The 13,553-nt window shown below is 46.1% G+C and overlaps 1 protein-coding gene across 1 annotated transcript in view; it reads left to right on the top strand.

Moving 5' to 3' along the window:
* The window catches only part of ZMAT4 (zinc finger matrin-type 4), a 68,881-nt gene that overhangs the window by 29,753 nt on the left and 25,575 nt on the right, over positions 1 to 13,553 (top strand). Inside the window, exon 3 of the mRNA XM_035562798.2 lies at positions 11,051 to 11,140. Within this exon, the coding sequence (XP_035418691.1) occupies positions 11,051 to 11,140 (90 nt within the window). The remainder of the gene's footprint in view (positions 1 to 11,050; positions 11,141 to 13,553) is intronic.

Below are 13,553 nucleotides of genomic sequence, written 5' to 3' on the forward strand. Positions count from 1 at the left end.
CGGGTGCTGCCCCAGAGGGAACACGCGTTCTGCTCTCATCCCAGTGCAAGGAAACCACGGGCATGGCAGGAGGTCTGCAGATCTGCCCTGAGGTTTTTGGGAAGGCGATGCTGCGTAAGATGCATCTCCACAGGGGGATGCCACCGGGGCATGGGCAGAGCAGCGTTCTCGATGTTTCTCCCCATGCTGTCAATGCGTGCAGCATTTGCCCTGCTGTGGCTTGGTGTGGCACTGAACCTCATGGGGAAGCTCTGTGGGCACCCTGTACTTTGGCTGCAAAACCAAACTGGAAATCTTTCTGCAGCTCCAGTCTCTTTTCCAATGCAAGCTGGATGTGGTTCTGAGAGACCTGAGCAAATAATGCGTAGTGAATCATTTATTAGGTGAACTTAGCCTTTTTTTATTCAGACGCTGGACAAGCTGTCTGTGATTTTCCCCACATACATTAATCATGGAAAATTATTGGAGAATAATTTCTGCAAATAATTCTTGCTCTGACACTGTTTCATAAGTGGTTCATTCCGAGGATCTGCTACATGAATGGAGAAGGCCATTCTTCCTGCTAGACACTTGAGTCATAAGGTGTTTCTTTTCCCTGGACAGATGGACAAATTGAGTTTATGGTGAGAATATTCACTTCTGTAATGTCAGGATTCACAACATGACCATTCTTTTACAAAACTCTGTTGGCGAAGGTACGAGAGCTCCGTGCTGCCCACAACTGCCAGCCCTTGCCACAGGGAAAAGTGCAGCACTTCAGAAGGCACAACCCTGCTGTTGGCATGTGCCCAGCTTCATCCAGGTGTCTCAGTGCTCCTGGGGGGCTCCAGCCTTGCTCGGGGAGCTACATGGGGACCCTGGGCCCAGGGCTGCTCCCCTCTGCTGTTGCCTGGTGCTGGCCCAGGCGGGGAGCAGGGGGGAGGCACCTGCTGGAGGCTGGGCTGCAAAGCTGGAGTCTGAGGCTCGAGGGCTGTGTGGGTAACACATCTTCCTCCGTGCTGTGGTTTGTATGGGTCTACAGCACCGTGATTGAGCCAGAACTGGGAGAGTTGGGGAATTCATCCCCTGGCTCCTCATCACAGCCAAGGGAGGCCTGCAGCCTTTGTGCCAGGCGGTGAAATCTTGGCTCCTTTGCACATGCAAAATAAGACGTTTCTCTGTAAGAAAAGAGAGGGAAATGGTGTATGAAAGGGGCATGTTTTTATCTTGCCAAACAGGAATAGTCAGTTCCAATCGCTGTCTCGTCTCCTTCCCCAAATCATCAACCAATAACTCTTATTTTCTGCTGCAGGACTTTGCCAGGAATAAGAAATAATTTGATGTCAGTCGTGCAGTATTAAGCAGTATTATTTCCAAGGGCAAGTGTAGTGGAAAAATGACAAAAGAATCAGAGTATTTGCAGCATGTTTTTGCTACCAACTTGACATACAGCAAAATACTACCCTTAATTTATGTGCTTTGTGCAACTCTGTCTGGAGGCTGAGGAGGGTCAGGGGCGAGGGGCAAGGCCCTGGGCATTGCTGTAGGGTTCCTGTGGGGCAGGCAGCACGCCAAAAAGGCACCTTCCTGCTCTGTCTTTGATTGCACAGACAGCGTGTGTCTTCCAACACAACTTTGAAATGAGAGGACTGATTTTTATTTTTAAGTGGAAAAAGAGCAGTGACCCAGTGTCCACACCTTAGCACAGAGCCCTTTGCAAGGAGGTGGGAGCCGGTGGAAAGGCTGGGATTCAGGCTTGTGTCACAGCAGCGTGGTCGTGAATCAGCTCCTGCAGCTTTTATCAGCAAAGCATCGCTATTCTAATGCCTTTCACCCTTCAAAAGCGTTGCAGAGAAGTAACTGGTGCTGTTGCTCTGTGAACAGAAGCCCCTGCAGCTGTATGACCACTTCAGCAGTGGATCAATACACTCAGCGACCGCTGTTATCCCTCTGCAAGGGGAAGAGCATCGGAGAAATCAGAGAAGGTCAGCGGGCAGCAATGGTTGTGGAAGTGGCCTGTGCCAAGCAGAGGACAAGAGGGGAAATAAAATGTGGTTTACTTGCTGAAATTGCATTCAAAACCTGTGTTCCAGAGAGGATTTATGTATTTCTGCATCCTTCTGGAGTGGCAGGCCTCTTTCCTGGATAATGTCTCGATTACCCATAATTTAACACCCTCTACCAGCTCTGTCTTTGAGAGAGGGCTGTAGCAGTCACTTTGGTGTGCTGCTCTGTAAATTAGAAAGATAAGGTTTCTTAGTTCTGAATCCTCATTGCTGTATAGAAGTATTCACAGCCATTAGAAAGATGGTACAATTTATTTTCAAGTTTCTCCTTGAAAATCCTGCAGGAAAATTACCAAATATGCAAAGTTGCTTTCAGATTCCACCTTGAGCTGCATATTCATCACCACATTTGCTCCTTAAGCTGCTATAACGCTTTTCTTCATTGTAATCTTTATTGCCTCAGGTGTTCAGATGGTACTTTACTTTTTCATTTAAAATGAAGAAATACACCAGGTTTGAAGGAAGAGAAGCCCAGGAAAGTGTCATGTGAATGTGCTGTTATTGGCTCACCTTGCAAAATGAAGGAATGATGCTTAAATGCTCTCTGTGTAGCCTGAGAGGCAGGGGGAGGGCAGAGGCAAAGTGTATTAAAATTCAAATGCAGACCAAACTCCAGAGAACAAATACAGTGCTGTGCCCTTTGGCTCATCTCTGGGAGCTGAGTGTTCTTTGGAATTTCTCACCCTGTCACAGTGGGCGAAGCAGGAGAGCAGTATCGACAGTCCCATCAATACTCTGTCTGCACGGGCTGGAGTGGTGCTCAAGTTAATCTGCTTCCAGTTGGGCTGTCCTGCTCTGGGAAACTTTGCATAAAATGATGGCTTGTCAGTAGGAATAATAAACATTGTTTACCATTGGCACATCAGTGCTTTAAGGATCAAAATGTGTGTGCTCAGAGAGGCAATCTTGTATCTGAAATATTAATGCAGTGAAGGAGCATATATTCCAGTTAACAAAATAAATGCTGCACCAGAACACAAGGAGCTGGAATATTCTATGTGTGATGTGAGCTCCCCACACGAGATGCTACAGGCATTTCCAGGATGGAGGAGCAGAAAGGACACATTTCAGCTGGAAGTGAAACTACACAGGGCTCTGGTCTGTCAAGGTGTCTGTTGGTGTTGGTTGGGTGCTGCTGAAGGGAATGCTAGCATTGATAGCTGGCCTGTTGTGCCATGGCACCTGCAAAGTTTTGGTTTGCCCTAGTGAGAATAACCTGCAAATACTTCAGAGAATGAAGCAGGAGGGGACATGTCCTACCTGTTGTTCCTGTGTCCTTCCCACCAACTGCTGAGAATTTGCTTTGCTGCGTTGTATGCACAGTATATAGTTTCAAGTGGCTGCTCAAACTTCTGCAGATTATTCTGCAGATTGTACTGGTGTTTGGTAGAACCTCAGTTTAGGAAACAAAATTCAGACTAAAGAAAGCTTCTAATGTGTGTGTGTGTGCGTGGTTTGGTTGCGAAGATGATGTAGGTGCCATTCTGTTTTTTGTATGTGCACACATATACCTTTGCAAATTGCCTTGGTATCCACTTTGTGTCGTGCCATTTACCAGCAGCAAGTAAAATATGTTGAGGTAAATGCGACCTCACAGCATATATGAAAGATATACGTGGGTGTCAGTTTTTATGGTGAGATTGCTGTGATACCTCTTCCCTTTTCTGCATACAGTAAGTACATACTCACCAGGGCAGTATTAGCTACTGGATCAGTGTGCTCCAGGCAACCAATTTAAATTAAACTGGTATTTTACAAGGCTCCATGTTGCTATACTGTTGTAAACATTAATGGCCAAGCATTATTTTTAATGCACTCCCAGTGTCCAAACCTATTGCTAAACAGCAGCAGCAGCAGAACAGATAAAGACTTCTCATGCAGCTCCCTTCCAAGGTTCCTTCTGTACAGAGTCCCTTTTCTGGCTAAAAATAGCTGAAGTTCGTTAGGCTACTCTCTGAGTGGTGGTAAAACCCACCAGGGATGAGATCCTGGGGCTGAAGGTAATGGAGAGGCACAAGGGATGCCCCATCAAGCCAGGGAGGCTCCTGGGCTGGAAGTGAGGGCACCTCGCTCAGCTGTGTGACTGGGATGAGCCCCTGGCCACGCCGTCCCTGGGGAGAAGTCTCTCTTTCCTGCAGCAGCCCCTTTGTGCTGATGCACAGGAAGGCATTTGTTTGTTCCAGATATTGATTCCTGCTTTTCTTTAATATTTTAAACTCAAAGCTGTGTTTGGATTTGGATTCCAGGTGTTTGAAAGCAGAGTCTTTAGTTGTCTTTGTGTGTTGTGACAAAATCCGCCCACGCGCTGCACCGGGGCTCAGCAGGTTCTCAGAAGCGAGTTGCACTGACATACTTTAAAAGTGATTTGTTTCAAACACAGAGATAGAATGAGAACAGCCAAGCATTGCCACTGTTTGCTGCTTTGCAGCACTGTGCTGGGTAAATTTCGTGATGAGGAGATGTATCTGAGTTAACTCGTCTGGTGCTGTTTCCCACTTGTGTCAGGACCATAACAGTGAGGTTAATGCAGCCTTAAGCACCCTGAGTACCTGTGGCAGACCAGCCTGAGCTGAGAAACCTGGGCTCGAGCTGCTTGAAATTGATCTGTTTCTGTCAGGGGGAACCTGATGTCTCTGCATGGCTTGGCTCAAGGCAGCAGAGCAAACCCATGGCTGTGGCGAAGGCACCCACCTCCGGCACCTCTGTACACACCCCTGGCACAGCTCTGAGGGTAAAGGCATGTAGTGGCAGGGACACGTGAGGAACTGCTGTTCTACAAGTTTAAAGGGTTTTAAATGCCACAAAGACCTTGATAAAAGGCTTGTGTACAGCTGGGAAGCTGGTTGTCAGCAAACAGCAAAGGTCAAGCTTGCTGCACGAAGCTTGCCTCAGAGGTTCCTGCCCTGCTCACGTTCTCCCAGCTCCCCTTTCCCTGGGCACATTCGCAGGGATGCGCACTGCTTGCAAAAAAATCCCAGAACACCAACAGAAATGTAAATGCAGAGTTGCATTAGTCTGAATGTACAATTCACCTGCATCAGAAATGCTGGAGAAGTGATGAGGGACTCTCATCATGTCTGGGGGAGAAGTGGAGCTGGCGGCAGCCGCAGGTGCTCGGGGCGGATGAGGGAGCAGTGCCGAGCCGTGCCGCCCCATACTCTGTGAGCAGCAGCTGGGAGCAGGCAGTGATTGTTCTCCCTGCTGGGCACACTGCGGTGTGCAGGACCAGAGATACTTTGGCTACAGTTGAAATCAGTATAGGAGATGGTGAAGTTAAAGATGAAATGGTGATTCCTGAGACAGAAAATTCATGCCTTACCGTTCTGCTGGCCTGCAGCTATCTATCACGCAGGAGCCTGCAGAGCTGAGCGTAGGTCCTGGTTGAATGGGCAGTTGTAGGATGGCAGGGCAGGGATTTCCAGCTAGGGAATAAATCCTGTAAGCAAGCGAGCATCACACAGCTCTGGAGCCTGTGCTGTCCCCACTGCACAGGGCATGGTGCGACCCCCTTGGTTTGCCTGTGGGTTGGAAACTGCACCAAGGGGAGAAACCCAAGGGCAGCATTTTCTCTGCCATTGAGCAAGATCAGCACAGGAACCCTTCTCTCAGACTGTGCGGATCCTCCTAGGTTTGGTGTCCAGGTAAGGGGGAGAGGTGGTCCTGGTGCCGGTTCCGAGCTCCTCAGGAAATGCGCTGTGGCGATGGGCGCTGATCCAGGGCCACACTCAAAGGAGTCTCGAGTGAGTAGTGGTTTTCCCTTGTGAAGGTGGCTGTAGCAACAACAATGTTGATTTTAATTAAACTTGCCAGGCTTGGGCTGGACATTTTGACCTTGCGTGATTGCAGAGCTGAGCAGAGGAGAAGACAAAGCAGCCCCTTTAATCCCTTACAAGTCACCGGCTTTGGGTGCAGCAGGTCACCACTGTGTGTTTTACTTGGAGCATCTGAGGTCTTTTTTTTTTGTTTTTGTTCCATTTTTTAAGTTGCAGAATAAAGAGTTAGGAGATGCTGCTGGGGCCTGTGAAATGGTCCCCATGGCCCGTAGCAGGGGCTGCTCCTGGAGTGCGTCAGAGCCCCCAGGCTAGGGAATTCTCTGGACTAAACAGGCTGGGAAGGAATGATCATGGATGTAGAGAAAATGGAAGGGGCCAGTGGTTGCTTGGGTGAATAGATCAGCAGTTAACTACCTTTATGTGTGAGCAAATTAATGTCTAAACTGGTAATGTGTCTACCTGTTGCTTTAAAGAAGCCAGTTTCCTAGCATTGTAAATCCAGTTGTATGTAATTGGGAATTACGGACACGTATCTGTGTGCCCAGGAAGTAACAAGTATGAGTAGACACATTTTAAAAAATTAACTCACAGAGGAAAAGGGGAAGTGGATAGAAATGACCATAAATTATAAATGAGGCTTTGCAAAAATTACAAAGAGAGAAAAAGGACATTGGCACCCAGCAGCGTCTGGAATAACAGACGGAGTTTGTCTCTGCAATGAACAACGGGGATCTTGACAATAGTGTTTGCTCGTTGTGTGGGTAGGAGAGGCAAAAAAAGGAAGACGTTTTCTGAAAATACTTCTGTCCTCTATTTTAAAAAAGCAGAGGATGTTGTTATATCACAGAATGAGGGAGAAATTGGTTCCATTCCAGTAGGAATTGGAAAGTTTGTTAAACAATGATTATGAAATTTGGCATGTTCCTTTTTTGAATCAGGAAGTCCAGTCATTTGCAAACCAGTGCTCGGAAGGAGCTGGCCACGCACCCAGCATCATCACCACTGGCCTTCATCAGGCCTTGGGAAGTGCAGGGTGCTCTTGGGAGGCAATGGGGGGCAGAGCCCCTCCGGCCTTGACTGTGGGGCTCTGGAGGGGGCTGCATGGGGTGGTTTCAGGCAGACAGTGTGACTGGCCTTCTGCGTGAGGTGTAGGTAACTGGGTCTAGCCAACATAACTTTCTCTATTTTGATGAGATTACAAGTAGGGCACATACAGATAATAAAGCTGATGTAATCATATGACTGCATGTTTTGTGGCAATTTAATTAAGAAACTGCCAGCGTACAAAAAAGATCGACACAGTACACACTAAAAGGATTAAAATCCAACCAACAGTCTTCTGGAAAAGAATTTATTACAAGCTAAGTGAAGCCACAGCCATTAGCATTGCCATTACAGTTCCTTTTCCCATTTCCTGCTCGTCTCTGCCTGTGTCTGACGCACTGTGTGTCCCTGGAAAAAGGGGGTCTGGTGGCTTTGGCTCGAGAGCAGGGCACAGAGGAGGGGGGAGCAAGAAAGGAAAGGCAGGCTGACTGAAAACATGATGCTGCGAGCGGAAGAGTGAAAAAGCAGATGATAAACAGAATTGTGGAGAATAGAGAAATCAGATCAGAAGCAATCACAGCGTGAGGAAAGCAGCAGAGCAGTCGGTCTGAAGCTGGTGAGGTGGCTGGGGTAAGGGAAGAAGTCTCTTGCAAGATGGTGAAATATTTCAGACTGTCAGGTCAGCTTAAATCAGCAGTGCAAAGTGGGAACAGACCCTGGGGCTGCCGCAGGCTGCTGGGCTGGGGCTGCCGGGAGCCTCCTGCACCCCCTGCCAGACTGCAGGAAGGAGGCGTCGCTGCGGGTGCTGCCTAGCCCAGCAAACCCCCAGCTAACGCCTCTTCCAGAGGCTCCTGGCCCTGTAGAGGTAGAGGTGCCTCGGTCCTTCCCAAGGACATTGCTGTTGCTGGTAAATGTACAAAAAAAAGCTGCTAAATTACTGCAGTAGTGAGCAAATCCTCCATAAGCCAGCGCTTTCGCTTCTCATCCCTTGCTGTCCTAGCTCCAGAGGCAGAAATCATCTGCTCTGTCCGAAAACAGCCTCGCCTGCAGCTCACAGGGTCCTGCCAGCTGCTGTCCTTCCCACAGAGCCCTGATTGTCTGCTCTCGCCTCCCTGCTGCACGCTCTGGACAGAACTGTGCTGCAAAACTTGATTTATGCAAAATCAAATCGCATTTCATAGCGCAACTTAGCTCTGCTTTGTTCTTTTCTGTGTTAGGGTTGCATTGCTGGGATGCTGCTGCCTCAGCCATAGTCCTTGGTTATTAGAATAGATTTGACATAGATAGAAATGATCTGTTTACTTTTATTGATGAGTCTTCTAACAATAGCATGAGCTTACAATGCAGAAGCCTGCAGTTGCTATGTGAAAACTGCCTTTCTGAGCTTCCCCCCCATGTCACACAGAGAGGGTTGTTTTTAAAGCAAGTAGTATTAAGCTAGACTTCTTCCCTGCTATAGAAGTTCTTTCCAGACACTAGAGACAGAATTCAAGTGAAAGTGCCTTTGGCATAACACTTTGTAAAGCTACAAAAGAAATATTTACAGGCACAGAAACACTCTCTTAGTGCACCCTAGGATAAGTTGTGGTGGCTACTGATGAGCAGGCAGATACCTTCAAAGGTGGTGTTCTTGTTCCAGACCACGGATTTACAGCTGTGACAAAATTTTGTCTTTTTTAAGGCTCATGGGTGTTGTGAGGGGAATCAAAACAAGAGCTGTGTGAGCCCTGATCCCATTTATCCTGGTTTTGTGGTTCCTGTGTGTGGCTGTTCTTTTGGCCCCTGTTCCTCATGTACCTGCACTCGGATGGCAAGTGAGCAGCGCCCGGCCCAGCCCATGCCACAAGCCGTCCTGCCACAAGCAGCCATGGAGCATCGTGGAGCGTCGCTGCCAGCACTCACCTTCCCCGCACATCGCTACTGCGGTGGGTTTCAGTGGCTTTGTGGAGAGAAGATAACCAGCAGGGCTGGTTGCGAGCAGCACACCAAGAACAATCACTTCACTCTTGCTGTGGTGTTAGGATGATAAATACACGTGTAAACGTAGGAAAGACCAGAGATAAAATGTTTTGACAAATAGGCTGTGCTACCTCTGCTTCCTTAGAGGGAATGAGGTACTCACTACTTACTTGCAAAAGCTGGGGATGATTTTAAGCTCTGCTTTTATAACCATAGGATAATAAGGCTGCACAGGGAGCTGTGTAGTTTAAAATTATGCCAAACATAAATTATTCCTTTTCCTTAACATTCATAAGTCCAAAAAAATGCATAAATAAAGTAAGAGGTGTTTTACAAAAGGCTGAAGCTTTGTTGCCTTTTACTGCTGACATTCAGACATCGTGTATTGCACAGGTGAGTGCCACAGAAAAGAACAATAGGAATGATTACTGTTAAAATCTTTTCATATTTAAAAGGTTAAAAAAAAACAACAACAACAACAAAAAACTTTGTAACCTATAAATTCCACAGGCTGTAGCTGCATACAAGTAGACATTGTGAAGTGCAGGATTAGCCCAACCCAAGGGAAGAACCTTGTGTGTGCGGGAAGGATGCTGAGGCTGGCTGGATGCTCCAAGGGCTGCAGGTGGCCACGTCGCCCTCCTGGCCCATCCAACTCTAGCACACGATGTGTCGGGACCAGGCGGGTGAAGGAGCCTTGTGCCTGCAGTTTGTCCCTGTACTTGCCCCGGGCTGACCAGAGCCAGCTGGGTGCATGCACGGGGGCACGGAGCTCTACGAGGAGAAACCAGACAAAAAAACATCGAGGCAGGAAGTAGGAGCGGCACCAGACAGTGAGGCTGATGTTCCACGACTGTCCTTTGCCTTTCAAACATTTATGTTGTCATTTCTTAATTATGCCATCGCTATCTGGACTGCTAATCACTGGTGGCTGAAGCTTTTGGGGTTTCCTGTGCTAAGCTCTGATAGCAGCAGGTTCAGAGAGAGATTGGGGTCTGTCAGGGAAAAATTACAGTTTCTAAATGCATACAGGAAGTGAAATTAGGGAAAGATATTTGCCATTATTTATCTTGACTGATTTGCTCCATTAAAAAAAATTATTGCGTAGTCACATTTATGCATACAAATTTAGCTCTGTGCAAATTTAGCTCCACGTTCACACCACAGGAAAAAGAATGTTCCAGTACATGCTAATGATAATTTAATATTTTAAAATTGCAAATCTGTGATCTGAAATTGTAATATTATGGTGCCATTGTTCCGTGAGGCAATCAAAAATGGAGATTCTGAGAAAACATTTGCATAATAATAGCTGCCGTGCATGTCTGGGCCCTGGATGCACCTATTTAGTAGTTACAGGCTATTTTCCGCTTATATCTACCGGAAGGCAAGAGCTCTGATTGCGAGGCAGTGCTTTTGAAGGTGCGTGTCTGTGCTCCTGCTGCAGGAGCTTTTACATCTTCCTTTGCAGGGTGACAACTGCAGGGATGGCTCTGCCTGTTGGTGTGACCAGGGCATCGCTCCTGCTGGTACACCCTGGCTGCGCCCAGTCCGGCGCTGGTGCTGGAGGGCGATGCGGAGCCAGCCCCAGCTGCTTCTGAGGAAAGCAGGAGATTTCATATAATGCACAATTATCTGATAATTTACCCATGGGAGAAATTTCTTTCAAACCTTTGGCAGGTATCAGTTGGCTTATTTCCTAGAGAGTGAGGTTTTATTCCCTTTATGTATTTTATTCTTCTGGAAGTGTAGGAACTGTGGGTTTCTGTCTGTGTGTATGCATCTAATCCCTTATGATGCCATCCTGTCTTCTCCTGAAGCTTAATAATCCTGATCTTTTCAATCTCTCCTGGTGTGGAAATGGTCTGATAACAAACGCTGCTCTTCTCTTGCCTCTTTATTTCCTCTGTGCCTTCAGGGAGCTGTAGGCAGCAGGACTTCACACAGAGTGGGGTGAAGGTGGACCATTTCTCCTGCTAATAGCAGGTGCCCTAACCTCCCTACAGCTCAGTTCAGCTCAGGGGAGAGCTCTGTGAAAGCTCCTGGAAACCTACACGAGATGCAGGTGTTCCTCACCTGGGTCTTTTCCCCCTTTTTTCATCCCATGTTGGATACACATCTCAAGGGGATGTGAAGTCTTATTGCAGTTTGGTTTTGTATGCAGTGCAATAGAGCATCTTGCTTTTTGTAACTTCATTTCTTGCTTTTTCTTTTTCTTTCTTTTTCCAGAGTCGGAAACATGCCAGCAAAGTTCGCCTCTATTATATGCTTCATCCCATAGATGGAGGCTGTCCAGCTAAAAAGCTCCGATCAGAAAATGTGGGTATAATTTGAGTCCCTGTTTACTCAACTGCTTTGTGAATCATTGACTCTGTGCATTTTTTTTCTGTAACAGCTACAGATAACCAAGTACCCAGAGGTAACATTTAGATTAGCTGAAATGCTAAGTAACTGGAAATAATTTTCAATAAACTGTACAAGAAATATTATGCACGTCAGCAACAGTAATTGCATTTTTAGTTATTTGAATGCTCTTTCACTGCAGATATCCAGCATTTATTTAGTTTAACAAAGACCAAACTACCTGTAATGGCCTGGTTTTTGCTGTTGAGAGACTGTGCAAAAGTCAGAAAGGGTAAATTGCTGCAGGGAGGCTTATGGCTGGGTGTTCGGGAGGCTGGAGGCTGCTCCTCGGTGGCTCTGGCCGAGACTTTAGAGCTGCTGTGCTCGAAGCCAGCAGCTTTTCATATGCAACTGCAAAACTTACTGTTTGTCCAGCACTTTGGGTGCAGTGCAGTGTGTTCTAGGCCTTAAGGGGAGGACTGTGCCTTGGACCCTGTGCCCCCCGCTCAGACTCAGCTCCAGGTGTCCCTGCCATCCCGGTGCCATGATGCAGCTGGAAACCACAGCATGACCGGAAAGGTCACCTGAGACTAAAGTGACCTCCACAGGTCTCCTCTGACCTGATTTTTTCTATGAGTCTTTGAAAACAGGATGCTGCAGCTGAAAGACTCCTCGTGGAGGCTTTGCAATCAGTCTGCAGTTTAAAAAAATGCGATTGTTTCTTCAGCTGCATTCAAATAAACAAACAGACGTGAGGCAATCAGACCAGCTCACAGCCATTTGTCGGGCAATAAAGGCAGACTACATTTATAAGTGAATGATTCTCAGTGAATTATTCATTCAGCTCTTTCCCGTGTTCTCAGGCCCATGTGAGAGCTGCTGATGAGATTCCAGCAGATAGTATCCAAGCCATTTCAGATCTGTGCGACTGTGGTTGTGGCTTAATGCTATCAATATTTAGCGAGATATCTTCTAATTAAAGGAAGAAGCCTGCGAGTGTTGCCAAAGGGATCTGAAAGCTCCTTCACACAGTAATTAAAATTTTAGTAGAACTTTTATGTTGCACACAGGGTAATTGCAGATGCAATCTACCCCATAACAACAGAATCTCACACTATTTTTATCGAATTATTAATTACAGGATGTTAAAGATAGAGTGGACATGCACATATAGACTTGGAACATAATTCTTTAATGAGCTTCATTATATCAAACAAGAAACCCCAGGCCTGCATGTGCACCTTAGCACATGGATATGGTGGACAGAGAGAACCAAACAGACCTTAAGTCAAAGCTGAACAAATTCCCATTTCTTTTATGAAAGGGCACAGTGAGGACTAAGGTAATTCTATGTTTCCTGGTATTTGATTGTGCCAAGGACAGCCCTTAATGGGGCATGAATTGAATAAGTCCTTATGAAACAGGTGAACGATATGCTATGCAAGACCTACATTCTGAAATTATTTATATTATAAAAATGTAGCAGGGAAAATCTGCCAACATTTACAGCGCAGTATTTGCAAAGTAGCCCTATTGCTGATCAGCTATTATCCAAGCTTTTGGCATTTAAATAGTACAGAAATATTTAGGACATCTCTGAGGCAGCATGATAACATCATTACTGTGTACAGAATGCAGCTGTATTGCCAAATTCGGATATCTAGCAGCGTTAGTCAAGCCATGACATACTGACTTAAATGAATATTAGAAATAATCCTTGCAAACCAATTAAATTTCCACAACTAAAAAGGGAGTATTAGCCTTCTTTCATCAAAAACTGCACTGTTACATGACTGTATGCCATTTCTTTAGTATCCTTTTGGCCACAAAACAAAAATACTTTGTCTTTCTCCAAATGACAATAAGAAGGAAAAGTTTCTGCAGTTGTAGATGCTCGATGAAATAGTTTGAGAGACAGCATTTCCTACCTGGCCTCTCAGTGGTGTGAAGGGTTGTATATGCTATTATTTGAGAAGTATAAAAATATTCTGCATTCCTAAAACACCCATTATCCTTGCAAAGTAAGAAGACCTAGACATACAATTAGTTTTGCACTGGGTGACCTCCTAATTGTTGGGCTATTCATTACTATTTTATCTATCTATTTATTTTTTTACGGGGAGAAGGGACAAATCTCATGTCTTTGGTGTACTGAGTGATGGTTGACATTTTATTTTAAATTTCCATTTAGCGTTTCAGCTGAAAGCAATCTGAGAAAGTCACAGCTTGTGTCAGGGCCACTCTGAAATCAGGAGTCATAACCTCAAGTCTCAGAATTAGTTTTAGTCAGGGTTTTCTCACTTGAAAAAAACCAACAAAGTAGGACCCCAGTTATAATCAGGGCAAACATGATGAAAATTTCTGATATGCTAGGAAATGAACTCTTTGG

Source organism: Cygnus atratus, chromosome 27 (assembly GCF_013377495.2).
Source record: "Cygnus atratus isolate AKBS03 ecotype Queensland, Australia chromosome 27, CAtr_DNAZoo_HiC_assembly, whole genome shotgun sequence".
Classification (NCBI taxonomy): domain Eukaryota; kingdom Metazoa; phylum Chordata; class Aves; order Anseriformes; family Anatidae; genus Cygnus; species Cygnus atratus.